This window comes from Pagrus pagrus, assembly GCF_965226575.1.
Source record: "Pagrus pagrus genome assembly, chromosome: 22".
Classification (NCBI taxonomy): domain Eukaryota; kingdom Metazoa; phylum Chordata; class Actinopteri; order Spariformes; family Sparidae; genus Pagrus; species Pagrus pagrus.
Genome location: NC_140204.1, coordinates 20,548,325 through 20,566,851, shown reverse-complemented (window position 1 = coordinate 20,566,851; position 18,527 = coordinate 20,548,325). Strand labels below are relative to the sequence as shown.

Here is an 18,527-nt window from a genome sequence, read left to right as displayed (position 1 = left end):
AATTTGCCCTACAGTTGTATTGCTGAATGATAAATCACACATCGAGTTTTCTCTCTCTGAGCTTCGTGTTCTGCTGGTTGCGTGTGAAAATTGAAATTTAATGCATTGCTGCAGTGACAGCAGAGACATCTTGCTGGTGTAGCAGCACTGCTGTCATTGGAATCAGCTATTTATTTTCATGCTTCTAGAGCGCTGTTATACCCACCCTGCCCTCCTTGCAGTACGCCAGGAGCTTGTCTTCTTCCTTGGGGTGGAAGACGACTGTGTCCGGGGTGAAGGAGATGGACTGTCGCTGGAAGGAAGAGCCTTCATCCGTGCTGATGAACAGCATCTGATCCCTCTCATTTATGGAGGAACCCACCAGCACCACCTGAATGAGAGAGAGAGAGAGAGAGAGAGAGGAGGAAGGGAAAACAGAGGTCAGAGGTGAAACGGTCAAAGGGTAATGTCCTGCACCATATTCATCGCTCAGTCAGCAGTCTGCAGAAGACGCGAAGAGGCTGCCCTCCTCATATCAATACTTGTGCATATTAATTCCCCTGTTTGCGCTGGAAAACTGATGAATATAAATGCATGCATGGCCATGCACACACATTTATTCAAAGCCATTCTCTGGGCCACGAGAACTTTCTATCAACCTTACATGCTGCTTAGACCGAGGCAACACTGTATTGATTATCTATTCAGAGTTTTATAGCTCATAAAGTGAAATCTTTAAACACAGGGCACACCATGACCTGCCAACCCACCAATCACCATTATGGCCTGGACACCCAGAAGTAAGGCGACCAATGGGGGTGATCGATAGGAACTAATGTAGCGGTGGCATTCTTTAGAGTATATGAGAGGTGGGAAACTATCCAGTGAGGGTTTTTTAGGTGTCGGTGTTCAACATCATCACCTTGACGTTTGCACCTGGTCTTTACAGAAAATATATTTTATAGTATAGTAAGTTTCTTTTGTCAACCACATAATGAAAATCATTCGCTGACAGCTGTGCTCTTTTGTAAACATCTGCTTCATTTTGTTGCCAACGTTTTGGATTAATGGATACGAAGCATTAAAGAGACATGCCATGTATAATAAGTAAGGGGGTGCAGCTTGTAATGATTATTTAAAACATTCATTCTGCTTGTTTTACATGTACACAATTAATACACAGAGTAGACTTCATCAAATAAATGTTTCTCCTTTTTTTAATTTTCATTCTTACTCTCATGCATTTATTCACAAAGAAATCCTGATCTATGCATAACTCCTCAAGGAGCCACAACTATCAAAAGCACAACAAATTTGCCAATGCTCTGCGAGGATGACACAGCCTCCGATTGAAGGAATTCAGTGTGGCAGCGTTTAGAGAGGACAGGCCTTATCTTTGTGTGCCTGAGCTGAGGGGTGAAGCATCACTTAACTCAAAGGCCCCACACATATTTCCTCAGTCGGTTTTCTACCAGAGCGGAAATTTTGACAGAACGTTTCTACTTTTACAGCTGCACTGGTTTTAGCGAACCCCGGAAAGTAGCAGACCAATTGCACGCATTGTAAATCATCTCATATGATGCTACTCAGTGCATTCAGAGAAGTGGGGCAACTTGAATGAGTGAAAAAATAGACAAAGAGGTAACTGTCTATATGCATATATGCAAGTCAGAAAAGAGATATTTTACATGATGTGCTCTAAAAAGAGAAAAGTGGACAACGAAAACAGAGCTTTTAATCAAGAATGGACACCTAGATGTTCATTTTTCCAAAGGGCAGTTCAAAACCAGCATGTCGGGTGACCGTGATGTATGTTCGGAGACCGTGTAGCAACGTGAAGCGCCACTGAGAGACAAAGCAGCAAACATATTCACTCAAATCTGAATTTGAGGGTGCAGAAAATAAAGGCAGCTTTCTCCACTATCAGCATTATTAAAACAAAATATGGTCCCAGCTTCACGTGTGCATGAGGCTGGCCTGACACAATTCCAACCCAAATCAAAAATTCTGACAGGAACAGGTAGAGCTCACTTCTCTCACTGAACAAGAGAAGGTGGGAGAGTGGGGCTGAAGAGGGAAAGAAAGACTGTACAGCTGTTAAGATGTGTTGAGATTGTTTATGATAAAGCTGGTTGAGACGCACTAAGATGTGAGGTGCAGTGAAAAATAAAGAAAAAGGGAAGCTCAACGTATTCTGTCAATTAATACTGACAACATTGTTGAAATATTGAATTGTACTTTTATTAAATTTGAAAGTCAGTTGTTGACTATACACAGACGCTGATACAACTACCAGGCTACGTCAACATTCCCTTGAAGAGATTTTTTCTAATCGGACCTCTTTGAATTTTAATTGAATACAGCTTTACTGGAGCAATTGTGAACAATACATTTTTTTTTTTTCAAAGTTCAAGTTTGGTTAATAAACATGAGAAATTTGTATATAGTGCCCTTCTCAGTGGTTTCAAGTGGGCAAGACTCAGTTAGAAAAAGGTAAGTCACACATTTTAATGAAAATGTGAAGAACTAGCTATTTTTAATAGGACGTCAGGACATTTTCAAGCAGTGTTTGTGGAATATTTTTGACATAACCTTAGGGGGGGGGTCTCCAACCATGTTTGTGGCATCAAAACCAGGTATTTTAAGCCAAAACATGACCTTTTCCTAACTCTAACCAAACTAGATAAGCACAGCGCTGTCACAACATAAAAGTGACAGTTAGGCCTAAGAAAAGCTGCAACAAGAAATGTCAAGTTACAACATCTGTTGTTTGCAGAAATGTAGATCGCCAACATTTACTCTGGTGAGTATTACTGTACAGAAACTTTTTTATATTCTGCAATTTGAGACTTCAGTGGCTTGAGGTACTTTGTTAGTATTTTTATATTTATTTTGTATAGTTTTATAGCTGCACATTTGGGAAGAGGGAAACCTGACCGAATAAATGGGCTTTAAGTACATTCTTGAGTAATGGGCCCCAAAGTCCCAGTTTTAGTCTGTGTCCGTGTTTGGTAATTTAATTATTTTTTAAATTAGTTTGTGATTTGCACCGCTACAATATATCAACTGGGTCTTGCATTATAACATTATCAGAAGGTCCTATAGAGAGGCCTCGATTCCAATTAAAAATTTAAATAGTGTTTAAAGTGGAAATAAACAGCTTCCCCCATTTCCAAGTAGTATTTTTGCCACCACTGACACAAACAGCAAGGAAAGCAAGGTTTATAGAAAACTAATCTAAACACTGATGGTAAAGCCATTACATTTTGCAATTAAAATTTACTTCATTATGATACATTAAAACTAAAACTGGATTCTGAATTTGAATGAAATGACCTCAGACTAAGTGACAAAAAGAAAACCTATAGCCAGGTAGTTAAACTGGATTTATAGTTGACACAAGACATTAACAGGTTTCTATTTATAGCTGATGTGTTGGATTTAATCAGGCTGCATGGTGCTTTATATTCCACAGTAACTGTGCTTACATTCACTAATTTACAGTAGATTTATAGAATCGGACTTACATCAGGGTAACTGATTACAATATTTTGCTGGAAACTGGTGCTAAATAAGAGACTACAGTCTTGCAATCTGTGTGTTTGTGTTAATTGATTCATACAGAGTGAGGAAGGCTTTGAACAGTGACGCTGCCGTGAACAGTTTGCTGTCTGCACTGTTCGGAATCTGACTGCAACAGGGGCCCAAAACTAATCTTCACCTGTCTGGGGCCCTCAGACAGCTTCATTTGGGTACTTTCAACTGCATCTTACAGTCTTTCTCAGATGATTCTGTGTCTTGAAATTCAAAGCATGTCCGTCTATATTATGTTTTTGTTTGCTGTTTGTTTTTCATCTCTAATTTCACTTTCCAACTATATTTCTGGCAATTCTTGCTCTATTACTTTCTTTCCTTCTTATATTATGATAAATGTTTCAGATTCTCACTCAAATAAGCTTGACTCTTGGCATACACTGAACTCTGAGGCTGGAGCTGAGCCATTTATTCTATAAGATAAATAAAATGAATTTGTATGCATTGAGACACACAAGCTAGTTAGTAAGCATGCACACACACAAATCCTTCTCAGTATTCTCATCATGGCTGCATTTAGGCAGCCAGCGGGGCATGCCTCACATCTTGCTGGCTTCACTACTTAAGAGCTGTGTGTGTGTGTGTGTGTGTGTGTGTGTGTGTGTGTGTGTAACTCTTGCTTGTTTCGGAACACACTTCCCTGAGCAACATGGTCAATTAAAGGCCCAGTGTTTGTTTGGCTGCCAGAGGAAGGCCTGCAAGGATCAGCGGTGGCATGGTGAAGTCAGACGAGCAGGAGAGAAGAGGCACAGAGGACTGTGCTTTTTCTCCTGACATAAAAGTCTTTCTTTTTATTTTTTTTCGTGAATGTTGACTGGGCAGGCCTGTGTTTGCACCTGGGAGCTGCCCACAGTGCTTGCTGTTGACAGCCAAGCAGATCCACTGGAAAAGGTCATGGTTCGGTGCCTTGCTCAAGGGCACCTTGGGAATATTTGAGTTTTTCCAGAGGATTTTTACAAACCCTTCTTCAGTCGCACTCCTGCATTTCTAAGCTCTACACTAGCACTGGTCATAACAGAGTAATGAGAAGCAGTCGGACATGCCTGCTGTTAGGCAATGGCGAATATATTTACATGTCAAAATAGCAAAATCTTTGGCTCCTGCTATATGAACCATCGAGAGTTCCCTTACTTTAACGCACATGTCTCAGCGCGGTTTCTCCTCATGTCCCTGTGGGGCAGGGCCATCAATCAGGTCAGTCTGCCTCTGCCAATATGTCTCTATTTAAAGGACATCACTCAGTTTAACCCAGTTGAGCTCTGACAGCTGGACATCCTCAGGACACACACACACACGGGCCTCCCACACGCACATCACATCACAGAAAACAGAGAACGCTGTATGAAAGTGTGTGTAAATGGTGTGTGTTGAATCTTACACACTTTAATTTAATGGATATTAAGATGTGTTTTGGAGGTAAAATCATGCATGTCTCAGTATGTGTAATTAAATTAGATTCACTGACCCATAACAGCCTGAAATTGCTGTACACACAAATGTTTCTTAATCAGCCAATAATGCAATAGCCATCATCCTTTCAATGCGGTCCAGGCCCTGTCCACCGGTACAAACGTGGCTTTTCCCTATGCTTGAATTAGGTCATGTAAAACCAACCTTTATCAAAACTTTTCGGAAACAAGGACATCTGCTTCCTTATTGGTTTTTACCAATGTATGTAGCATGACTGGCAAATGTGAACTCAGTATGCGTTATGATATGCTGGAGTATTTGAGTTTTTATATTGATGGAATGAATATTCTACTGTGTATATTAAAGCTGCAGAAAAAGAGGGATAGAAACGCTTGCTGAGAATGTTTTAATAAAAACAGCATTATCCAGGAGGATTCTGTGAAGAGCAGTTATCTTTCACCGCCTCGTCCAATTTCAATTTCAATCTCATCCAATTATCTGTTGTAAACTTCTCATCATTTCGTCCTGTTTTCAGGAAATATTGCCTGTTGCCTTTGTACCTGCCCTGGTACATATATAAGAGAAACTAAAAGTAATAGTAAGTAAGTAAGTAAGTAAGTAAAGAGTATATAAAAGTAAAAGTTGGCCTGACTACTTTTTGGAACAAACCAACCAACCACAGAGTAGACCATGTAGTGTTGTCAAAAAAATTCAATAATATATAATATAATAATAATAATAATATTGGGGGGAAAGTTAACCAGGCAAACATCTACCAAACCTACCAGCTAGTCTTCATCCTTAAAGTCTCTCTCTTGCAAAACAACAACAAAAAATACGGAATGTGCTGTGTTCACAAGCTTTCTTAAGAGAACTGTCCACATATTGGTAAAAAAAAAAAAGGTTGCACAAGGCTACGCTGTTTTACAGACCTGCACATGAACACACAATATTTATAAGATTATTCCTGCATTTTTAGACTCAGTATGATTAAAAATTGACTACTGTAAGGCCAACAAAACAATATGAAATAATAAAGGCTGCCTGGATTGCATTGTCTACAAGGCTTTTGCAGCATTTACTTTAATGTTGTTAAATGTGACTAAGAAAATATAACAGCTTGGGAACCACCAATGCAAGAGACACTATAGATACAAATTAATTATGAATGGGCAAAGGCTGGGAACAGTTTGACCAGGTGAATCCAGGAGAAATGGTGGGGTCCATTATTGATCTCAGCCACTAAAATCATTAAAAACATGAAGTCAACGATAGAAATCACTGCACATACCGTATGTTCTGACTCACAGCCTCCTGACGCAGTAACGGATCCTGCCAACAAGTGGCACTCTTGTCAAACTGTATGCATGTGAGCGTGTCTTCACATCTTCATACTAAACTTGAAACTGAGCTTGACTCACCGACTCACTGATAAGCATGTGAACTTTTTTTAAGGAAGCTACACAAAAGAGAATCGGGGGAGGGCAGACAGACACAATTCCTCTCCTGTAGCACAAGTTATGATCCCCCACAATCAAAAGACTTTGATACATTCTGCCTCCGTAACCATTTCCTCTGAGTAATAACTCAAGCTTTGGGAAGCACAGTGCTGCTATTGTGCGCAGCAGATAAAAGCAGACTTTAAACTTCCTGTGTCTGCTCTGGAGACTGTAAGGGGTGCGACGCATTAAGGGGACTGACAGAAACAAAACGCAGCTCTTTCTTATTTGTAAAGGGCTTAAACACCAGTGTGGCTTTGATCAATCTATGCGACATTTGATAATCTTCGATCAGTCAATCTGACGGAGGGGGCCTGAACGCTAAAGACACTCAAGTCCTGTTGTGTTGACACACATCGCAGGGTATCAGCCCTGTAATCTATTATAAAACAACACAATCTACTTAGAAGCTTAGAATAGCTTATGGAGGAGTGCTGGCGTGCAGATGCAGCGTGAACAGCAGGAAGGTCTACGGGCTGGAGGAGGATAAGAATACTGTGTACATGATCTCTGCATCGCATGTCACAACTTTGAACAGTTAAAGGGCTTTAATGCCCCGAGCTTACATGGCTGATGAAAGCTCCTCAGCTCTTGAGAATGAAGAAAGCTTGTACATGATACGGACATGCACAGCATATCAGACACACCTGGAGAGCATAAAATATGAACACTCACATGCACAAAGAGATATTATCTTTGCATGAGGCATGCCCTATTGAACTGATGGTACGTCATGGCATCATACATCAGGTTTTGAAAAGTTCCAACTACTGCTAATACTGGAGTACTACTGCATATGTGAAAAAGTAGTATGAAGCCTTTTGTGGCTCCAGAGGAAACTGCATGTAATCTGGTAATTTGCCTCCACTGATGTCTCAGTGGCTTTGTTGCATTCTAGATAATGTCGGACAAGCTTAGGAGGAAAAAATTTAGCTAGTAACTGTTCAAATACGTTGTAGAGGTTCTCAGGACACGCACAAACAAATCTTTATCAACATTTTTTTTCTTAAAGTGAGCTGACTGTACAGAATCAACATTGTAAGTGCCTTAGTATTAGTAGCTTTTAGCAGTGGAGCTCCACTCACTGGTGACAGAGAGCATCGTTGTCAGCTCAGAGAGATACACACTAAGAGAAGAGTGAAGTTCTCATCCAATTATCTGTTGTAAACTTCTCAATTAAACAACACTGTTCATGGGCTGACTTTGCTTTAACACTGACCAATCAAAATTAATCTCTTTTTGGCTGCACTGAAAAACAGGATTATTATCTGACTAAAGCAGCGGTTTCCAGGTCTTTTTTTTGCTCCGCAGATGATTTTTTGTATTGCCGCTGTTGATGGCCTGTTTTTAATCTCAGGTTAGCTTGCTAATTGCTGGTTTGCAACAATGGGATATATATTTTGAAATGTAGTTTGCAAGTATGAGAAGTCATTAGTCCCTCATTACCCCCTTAGCCACTCCATCTGTGGGTATGCTATTACCGTCATTTAAGTACAAATTGAGTAGCTAAATGGGTAATGACAGACAAACTACTTCCTATACTAATTAATATTTCATGTATCTCATTGTTTGGGGAGTGACAGGGAGTGACAAGGGAAGGTGCAGCACAGACAGGCCTCACTATGTTCAAGGTAATTACAGAGCAAAAAACAGGTTAGCTACCTTGCTGTGATAGTAAAGAAACATTGAGGAGCTGAATGGGTAATGACGGACATCCATATTTCCTAGAGTGGTGTAGTGATGACATATTTTTGAAGGCTAACCTGGAAGTGAGCATTGCCCTGGTTCCTTCCATATGATTTTTCCATTGGATTTTGGAATATGGTGAAAATAAGCTCCGTGCACAAGATTATGATACTTGCACGTCTTGTTCAGCAAGATAATCTTCACAGATGAACAAAGGGCAAATTAACCAGCACTAGAAGTAAACCGTTAATGTTAGGCTATCAACAGACTTTGTTGTGGTTGCACGATTTAAACGTCACTAAGCATCTTACTACACAAACCTATACACGTTTTCTGTAAATTGATCAATCTACCATACAAATTGTAAAGTTAGAGGTAGAATAATTTGAAACTGAAGTCAGCCTGTAAAGACAGACTAGTGAGTAGATGAGTCTCCATGTTCAGTGAGGATGTTCTGTAGCCTCATTTAGCCACTTGTTAGCGACTGCTGTTTTAAAGACACGTTTGGAATTAAATTGCGGGACATTAAATGGTGTATTTTATGTAGTAGAACAAAACATGTAAATATCTTATCTGTAATATCTCTAACCACAGACCTTATTTAGGCATATAACTGAAAATCTTTTCAAAATCCTCATACATTTTCAGACGAGGGAACCAGATATGCAAAAATGCTACTTCATTTCTGGGTTTTAGGCCTACAAACTACACCACTCAATACTAATTAAGTCATTGTTTGGGGAGTGACGAGGGAAGGTTTCACCATGTTTAAGGTAATTACAGAGCAAAAAAACTATGAAGTTAAATCATTTACTATTCAAGATTTGTTTGAAGATTTAAATCAGTTTCTCCTGGCCCATTCGCACAGGTTCCATGACCTGGTATCAGCCCATGCTCAGGGCATTGGATACCTTGTATAAAGCCTGTCTGACTTTCTGAGTAGTAATGTTTCTTGCCATGTTGGACCTCATTGTAGTATGACACAGATCCTGATAATAGACCTTTCTCACAGCAGACATTTTAGCATGTCATAGCAGGAGAAAGCACAGGAGTAACTGATAACAATAATAGTTACTGCATCCAATTTAGGTGAGCTCGCTCCAGAGCCCTGGTATCCTGCATGCTGGGTCACTGTCATGGCTTACTGGGACACTTGATGTAACTGAGCCATTCATACCAAAATGTGTTATATCTGTGCTTTTCCTGCTATGACAAGTCAAAAACTGGTAATAAATCATAATTACCTTTGCTTTCTCATTGACATCTGGGTGTATACACACATAAACACGCTCATACACATGCATACCGGTAGCTGCTTGCAGTGAGCGGCTCCCAGCACAATTGCTTTCCACTCAATTACATATGTAAATTGCCTGGGTTCTGGTTTCCACTGGGGAAGAGGGCCCTGTGTGACGGCAACTCATTGAGCCGTGGTCTGTTGGGAATTAAGATCTAGGAGAGCAGAGTAGTATGGGAGCTTGGAGGACACCAGCAAACAGCACAATAAGTTGTCTGATGTTGGGATGGTTAGTTGTCATGCCCTTTCTAGAACTGAGTATCAAACCTCAATACTAACTGAAAACTGGTGCGTCGTTAAGATAGAGTATTAAAAACTCTTGATAAACCCGGAAACAAATATTTGGTAAGTCTCTTAAATTTGTCTTTGACCATATAATTTCTGATTTATGTCAAAATTTTGCTTCTTTAGTTGCCCGTCCTTAGTAACCAAACAATCGTTGAGATATGTTTTGATCCGACCAACAGACCATTGAATTCTGACTTCGATTTTCCTTGAATACCACCTATGAAAAAACCTTGTTGAATCTTGATCTTAATCTTTTTTTGTACATGGATCAATCATTGGACAGAGTGTGCAACGGGTTTGTCTCACAAAACAAAAAGATACTGGGGAATGGACAAAGAAACTCGAAGACCCCTATAAAATCCGGCCCGTTTATGCAGTGACATTAAGTTGAGATTGTTTTTTCAAACGACTGTCGCCTTGTTTCCACATACCTCTGTGTGCAAATTCGTGTCAACCCAAAGTCCAGTCATTTGGGAACCTCCATGATCTCCTTTGTGTTTTTACTTCTGTTTTAGTCTGCAATATGCCTCAAGTTCGTAGAAAACCTGTAACTTTTGCGGCGGATTTCGGACTGTGTGCCACAGGAAGTTAGCATTAACCAATTAGTAAGCTGATTGATGAATGAAACACAGTTCTATATATACTTTTTTTCTCTGTAAAAAGTGTGATGCCATACCTAGCTAGCTAACTTTGGCAGCATGCTACTGTAGCTGCAAAATATTGAGTGCATGCATAACGCTAGCAGTTCATACATCTTTTAACAAAATCCTTCTTAAAACTGGCTAGCCAACCTCCTTATATATTTGTTGCCATGCATTATGGGTGCTGCTTTTAGTTTAATAATGCTCCGAATGCTTATATTTTTTTTTTAAGCAGAGATGTAAAATATTTAAAATCAAGTCAGACTAAGGTTAGAATCCACAAAATGTCACAGGATTAAATTAATCCCTAAAACAAGTTGATTCACAAGGAAAACAACAGAAATTGTCTCCTCTCTGTCACATTTTTCCTCACTCCTTCTATAAAATAAAGATTTTCAGACTGAACAGAAACCTGAACAACTCGTACAGAGCTTGTGCTGCACCTCACACTCACACCTCTCTGAAGGTAAGGTGAGAACTGATATGTCTGGGTGAAATGGAGAATCGGGGAAGCAAACACGGGCGACACGTCTTGCGAGGTGTCGGATACAGGGAGATGAGAGGCCTGAGAGCGCATTTCGCCCACCTTGGCTACAGCTCAAGTGCATTAGCTGGAGGCATCCTCGTGCATTATACATATTAGCTCCCTCCCCAGCTGCTGCACTTGTACTACAGTGGAGGTGACTGGTGAATGTGCCTGGCTCCAGCAAATCCCACATCTTGGCTTCAGTTCAGAGGAAAACACTGATATATATACACACTGTAAAGGGGATCAACTTTTACACATGACCCCAAGTCAAAAGTCAATTAAAAATTTAGTATGTTTTTGTGAACAAGCACACACACATGTAGACAAGCTGGTACACTCACACGTGGAAAAAACAGACGGCGGTTACTTACTGTATGTTCTCACCTTTGGAACTGTTAAGTAAAATGTCTAATTTTATCAGTTGAAATTTTAACTTTTGTAGCTTGTGACTTTTTTAATGCTAATGAAGCATATTTGATCAGTTAAATTGAATTAAAGGGAAAGAAGGAGACAGACTGTGTCTGGCAGCTCTGAGACTGACAGGATAGATACAATAAAGAATGGTGTGTGTTTTCATGTGTGTGTGTGGTACATCACTGCCTGTCCCAGATTCAGCCCTGTTATCTCTTAGCTACTCCCTCCATCTGAAGCCTCCCAAAGCGCCGAGATTGTGACTGACAAGGACTTGGATACACTATCCTCTCTCTCTCTCTCTCTCTGTCTGTCTTTTTTTTCTTTTATCCACTGCTTTACAGCAACTTCTCCAGCCAGCTGCTGAGTACATTTCAAATACATTTTGAAAAATGTACCTAAAAATCCAGGGCAAATTAGCTCTGTTCTTTTTAGCAGGGCTGAATCAGACAGAACGTCAGATAAATAAAAAGCATTAAATATTCTAACCTACAAAGACAATGAGCAGATTATTTAAATTGTCTCAGGCCTTACATAAAACCTAGAAAATGCAGATGCTGCACTCTGCCTTGAGATTTCACCCAAAAACGCATTATCTAAACACCAAATGTGCTCTTTCAGCTTTCTTGTGTGTTTAAATCGACCAACCATCGAAACGTTACCTAATTTCAAGAACATCGGCAAAACAAAATTAGATGAATGCTATGCGATGAGTAGGAGTAGGTTCATCGAGTTAAGCAGTAGATGGAACAAATCATATAGAAAACTATTATACCACTGTAGAAAACAAGAGGATGTAATTAAAAGAGGATGTAATTAAGAAAGTGCCAATCAAACCACAAATGGTGAAAACAAAACGTATGGCATTTCTGTTTGTTTAATGTATTATTGTGTGGAAGGTAACATCAGATCTCTCTGGAGTGATGAGGAGACAGTCTTATATGCTGCTATTTTTGGTGTCTTTAGGGAAGTTCAATCTTCACTCACAGCTTCATTCGACATTATTTATGTCTTTATTTATTCACTTAATCTGTTTCCATTGGACTTTTGGTCTCAGTGATAGAGCAACCTTTAAGTCCCCAGCCGAGAGTAAAACCTTGCAACATTTCAAATTATTTTTTGATGTTCCACTCCTGTTTTTTGTAAGGGCAAAATGCACATACAAACAGGTGCATGGAAAACATGTAGGGAGAAGTAGTTTAATTAAGCTATGGCTAAAGCTAGACATTGCTATCTCACTCGGTCGAGGTCAACATTCAGCAGTTATACATGGAATTGCATTTCTATAGAGCTTTCCCAGTGTACTGACTGCTCAAAGCTCTTTACAACACTTGTCACATTCACCAATTCACACACTGATGGCAGAGGCTGCCATGCAAGGTGCCGACCTGTTCATCAGGAGCGATCATCAGGAGGGCTTCTGTATCTTGCTCAAGGACACTTCGACGTGCAGCCGCGGATCTGGGGAATGGAACCAGCGACCTTCGGATTACCTGATGACCCGCTATAGCCGCTTTTATATTCTACTAACTAGGGGTGTAACGGTTCTGAACCGAAACTGAAAACCTCGGTTCAAAGGATTCAGAAACTCATTCTATCTTCCCAAACCTCGGTTCATCCCCGCCCCGCCCCTACCGCACACGTGTGTCAGGTTAGTTTCATTTCTGCAAGATGGCTAATAAACCTGAGCTCAGCCATGTGGAGACATTTTGGGTTGCCAGTTGATATTAAGGAGGATGGCGGTCGCGTCGTTATCAAAACGCACATAATTTGTCGTCTGTGTTTTATGAAACTTGTCGTGGGAGGGGCCAGCAACACTTCAGCACTGCAAGCACATATGCGGAGACATCACCCCGACACTGAGCTCACTCAGCCCAGCGGAGCAGCAAGTAAGAAACCACAACGGTAAACTCTTCACGAGGCCTTTAAAATGAAGCTTCCTCCGAACTCAGAGCGAGCAAAAGCAATTACAAATGCTATAGGGGTTTTCATGGCATTGGATATGCGCCCCTTTTCAGTTGTTGAGAACCTTGGATTCAATCATTTGCTAAGTGTCCTGGAACATCGATATGACTTACCAAGTCAACCACATTTCAGCCAAAATGTGCTGCCAAAACTTTATGAGGACGTGAAGGCTAAACTGCTAGAGGACTTAAGCAGCGCAAAGTTCATTGCATTAAGTACCGATGGTTGGACATCTCGCGCAACGGAGAGCTTCATCACAATAACAGCACACTACATCACCGACAACTAGGTAATTAGGAATCCCGTTCTTCAGACACGCGCTGTGTATGAAAGTCACACAAGTGACCATCCGTCAGAAATACTACAGGCAGCTGTATCAGAGTGGAAGATTGACAGACCAAACGTCACCATTCCTGTGACAACGGACAACGGCAAAAATATCGTTAATACCATTGAAGCATGTGGATTTTCTCCAAGCATCCGGTGTTTCGGGCACACAGTTAACCTGGCATCGCAGAAGGGCATGGGCATAAACCAGGTGTCACAGGTTTTAGGAAGGGTGAGAAAAGTGGTCTCATTTTTCCATCACAGCACGACTGCTGCAGCAGTGCTGCGGGATAAACACTGGTGTAAGAGAAGTTTTTTATTCTTATTCTATTATTTAGACAATGTAGACTGGTCTTAAGAGAAGTGCTTTTTATTTATTTTTGTTATAGGCAGACTGGTGTAAGAAGTTTTTCATTTTTATTTTATTTATTTAGACAATGTAGACTGGTCTTTAGACAAATGTTTATTTTTTGTATTCCTGGATAGTTAAGAGATTAATAGAAGGACTGGTCTAAAGAGAAGTGTTATACTTGGTTAAGTTAGTATAACTTAAGTAATGTTCATGTTCTTGATATTGCAATGCAACAATCCTTTCATAAAATCATTTATGAAGACATTTTTTCTGGAAGTTTTCCAAAAGGTTTTCCAGTACGTTTTTAAAAAACGAGGTTTGAACCGAACTGTGAGTCAAAAACCAAAGTTCGAACCGAATCATGGGTTTGGTGAACCGTTACACCCCTACTACTGACTAATCAAAATGCTTCACCACTTACCCATTCACATATTTATCCACACACTGATGGCAGAGTAGAGAAACTCCTATATTTTTTAACTGCAGCAGTAGGTCCAAGTAAGAAACACACGACCCCAAATCATCCAGGTTGTTCTCATTTCCTTATAACTGGTCTATATAACATTAGTCATTTAGATTTATTAACAATAATTAAAGCCATTTGGTGCAACATATAGACCTTTGTGAATAGTGCCTTATTTGAAAGTGGGACCATTTCAAATTGTGACCTGTGAACCTTTAAGATTTTGATCCACAGAATCTCGACATAATGTCTCACTTTGTCCTTCACTGTCTTTCTCGTTGGATCTGTTTCTCCACATCTTTACACTTTATGTGCCAGCTTGCTGTGCTTTTTGCCTCAGCTGTCTCTTGCCTCTCTCCATCACTCTCTCTCTCTCTCTCGCTGTCGGATCTCTCTATCTTCACCCCTCTTCTGAAATCTCCTCCCGCACCCTCCGAGTCTGCCTCCGTATCCCTCTCTAGCTGTCGATGATAGACGGCGGGTCTAAGCTCTCCATTAGAGGATGGAGACAATGATCAAACCTCAGGAAGACTCTCTCTCCTTTTTTAATTACATTCCTCTGTCAAGTAAAGACGAGGAGAGGAGAATGAGAGGGAGGAGAGGAAGAGAGGAAAATCCGAGCAATTATTCTAGACTTAATTACATAAAGTTAAAAAAAAAAAAAACTGTACCTCCCTGCCTGAAGCTGTGTGTGTTTGAGTGAGAGTGTGTGTGAGAGGAAGAACCTCACTATATAGGTTCACACCTGAGAGACCTTCCTCTGCTACTGAGGGCTACCACTCAAGTGTCAGAGACACACACACACACACACACACACACACACACACACACAAACCCCAATGTCATAGTCTCTGTGACACTGGGAGCATCCATCTCCATGACAACTCTGTTCTGGCATGGGCAAACAATATTGCAGCGCCAGAGTAATAAACAACTGGTGATATGACGTGAAATTGAGAGTCTGCATTCTATTTATTAACAGATGAAATATGTGACGGTGAATATATGTCCGACCTCAGACTGGATTAACTATGAAAAGGCCCCAACTAACTAACTCACGAGGCATAGGCTCCCCTATTCACCAGATCACCTTGGGAGTTATCCATTGATAACTTAGTTAATAGATAATTATGTGAAACTCATTTTGAGATAGTAGTAGGGACATTTTATTTAGTCTGGGATATATTGTAACACTGTTTCCCTACTGCTGCCCTTCTATCTCTGGATAGAAGTTATGGCTCTTTTTCCAGCTGAATTGGTATTTCTAGAATAGTTTTCTTTTAGGCATATACTCACATATTGTTATTAGATAAGAGCGCACTAAGTCTGTCTAAAATGGATTCCTCAAGACATAAGCAAGTGAGGTTGATAAACGGGTGTGAAGATAAATCCACTTTTTAATCCCGAAAGTTAAAAAGAATTCTCTGAGCTCTCCTCCTGGTGGTACATTTTTACGGATCAGAGCAAAATCAGATGTGACTTTGGGTTTTTATCCCCCCAGACGATCTGGTTCTGCACCTGACTCTTCCTCCCAATACAACACTCCGCAAACATGCTTTGTTTAGTTATGATTGAGAGGCCACTGGCGGCAGAAGCTACATCTTTAGACTTGCCTAAAAAGGTCTTTGGGTGAGCTTACTGTACTATACCAGCATGTAGCTGACGTAGACTGCTCTGACTGCTCTGCTTACACACCAGTAATTTGTGTCAAGCTCGGTGCACTAAGCTTTGAGCAAACACACTCAAATCCAATCCAACAGCACAACTTGGCTACACATCTAACTTAGATGTGTAGCCAAGCTGAGCTGTTTAAATCTAAGTCTCTTCTGTCACCAAGCAGAAAGATCCTCCAGAAAACAAAACCAATGTCATGCTCCTGTGAAACAGCAATGCAAACATGCAATAGTGCATATAAAAAGTGCCAGCGGCCTACAGTGTAGCCTTCTATGCTTTCCTGTTCCTTGAGTGTTGTGTTGTCACCATCTACTGGACTAGACAAATGGAGCTGGAAATGTCTACTTTTGAACCTATTTTAACACACAGTGTTTATCACACACTGATAAAATTATTATCAATGTGAGAAATACAAACAGGGACAGCTTCCTTTTATTGTGCGTGGTCTGACTGGCTACTCAGCAAATGAGGAGCACACGCAACCAAGTTTTATTGGTTTTAGGATACTGTCGGCACCCTTTTAACGTACATTTTTTTGTGTGTTATATGAAAGCAAAGTTGGGACACTGCACTTGCGCCCTCTGTTGACCACCGTCATTGGGTTTCAATGTTCACTGGAGGAGTTTTACAAGCAGCAAAATCTTGAGGCAGCCTGTACAACAACAGACAGATTTTTTGGTATTTTGTTTAGTTTTGTATCGGCTTCAAACATGCCTGGATGCCTTTTGCCTTTACATTATAAGAAATAATTAAGTCCTAAGAGAGATTCTCCACTAAAAATAGCTTCTCAGTTGAGGAAGTTTCCAGGGAAAAGTTCTCTTTCTTCTCAGAACACTGAAATTCTCTCAAAGCAGAAACACACAACCACAACTGGCTGGTCTGCTTAGTTTATGATGTACACAGGCTAAAATACTTGCAAGTGGCTTTGTGCACTTTTCATGATGTAATCACAAATACGTAGCTGAGGATGCCAGTAGTTTCCCTCCGCGAGAGGAAACTTAAGGCCTGCTGGCTCATCACACGCAGTCCTGTGTTCAAAAACAGACAAGAGCAACTGTTCTCTTCATGCATTACAGGAAGCAATGTCAACATGTCATTATGAACTCCTAAACCTTGCGTTTTCTGCATGTTCAGACATGTTCTGCAGCTCTTTCTTTCTTTCCGCAGGCCCGATGGGATAAAACAAAATCCCTGTTTTCTGGATCTGCCTCAGGAGCTTCTCTTTCTTGAACATTTACGGCTAAAATATACTGCCATATAGCAAGGATTGCATTTGATAAATGTTAAAGTAAATGGAAATTTCTTTTTCCAAATGTCTGCCTGAACTAAGTCACTGCCTTTGACTTATGTTTTTGGTCAAAGTGTGTAAGTGTAAGTGAGGTTTAGAGCATGTATTCAGTAGTACAGGCTTACCCTATAAAATGAACTTGAATGAAAGGCTAGGCTAAGAACAATATGAAGACCCTATAAGCTGTAAAATGTACATTGCATGGGTTCTTGCAGAAACTTGCAGCATACATTAGCCAGGTTTGCACCTGATGAAAAGTGGGCGAAGGCAGTGGAATTCTCTAAATAAACCCTGGCTAGGACTACCTCTCACTATGTGCAATAAATCAACTCCATGTGATGAAACTAAGGTCAGATTTGAAATCGTTTAAACTCGTTGAGTGGCATGGATACCAAGTTCTAGCAAAACCGGAAGAACACGCATCGCATGCTGTACACAATATTGGTTTTAAAAATTTGGATTAAACAGCAGTCCGAGCAGACGCCATCAAGTCATTCGATGATAAGTCTTTCATTGTACGGACATGAGAAGAAAGAAGATCATGAGTTCAAACGTCAAAGAAAAATAGTTGTTTCACTATTTCTGAGGCATGGATTCTCCACCAATTGACCTGATTTGCTCTATTTTAGCAGCAAGTCCACCATGATTTCATTTGTTTTTTGTGAAGGGCTCCGCAGTCAAGTTTGGCACAAAAAAAGACCTGTATACTTTCAAAATAAAGCTTTCTGACCAACACTTCAAATATTATGACCTATTATGACTTTTGGACTGTTATCAATGTTGGCAAACTGTTGAGGTTTGGTTTATTAAGGCACCAAAACTACTTGGTTACATTTAGGCACCAAGACATCTTATTTCAGTTTAGACACCAAGATTACTTTGTTATGTTTAGGAAAAGGTTGTACTTCCACGTCACGTCTCCGACCTACTTAACATAAGTTAACTCACTTATTCAACAGGACTTAAAAATCAGTGTTGTCACTTGATCAAACACACCGTAAACCTTGGTCTCCTAGGCGAAAGTCTTGCAACCACCCCTGATACACACTTTTCTTGCTCTTTATAGTACAATGCTAGAAGAGAGCTTTCAGAATAACACTAGAGGGGTTACTAAAGCACCAAAC

At 40.3% G+C, this 18,527-nt stretch overlaps 1 protein-coding gene across 9 annotated transcripts in view; it reads right to left on the bottom strand.

Annotated features, from left to right (window-relative positions):
* sorcs2 (sortilin-related VPS10 domain containing receptor 2) overlaps nucleotides 1–18,527 on the bottom strand; it is a 340,016-nt gene that overhangs the window by 66,899 nt on the left and 254,590 nt on the right. For all 9 annotated transcript variants that reach the window (XM_084344677.1, XM_084344671.1, XM_084344670.1 and 6 more), the window contains one exon: nucleotides 206–370. In XM_084344677.1, the coding sequence (XP_084200803.1) occupies nucleotides 206–370 (165 nt within the window). The remainder of the gene's footprint in view (nucleotides 1–205; nucleotides 371–18,527) is intronic.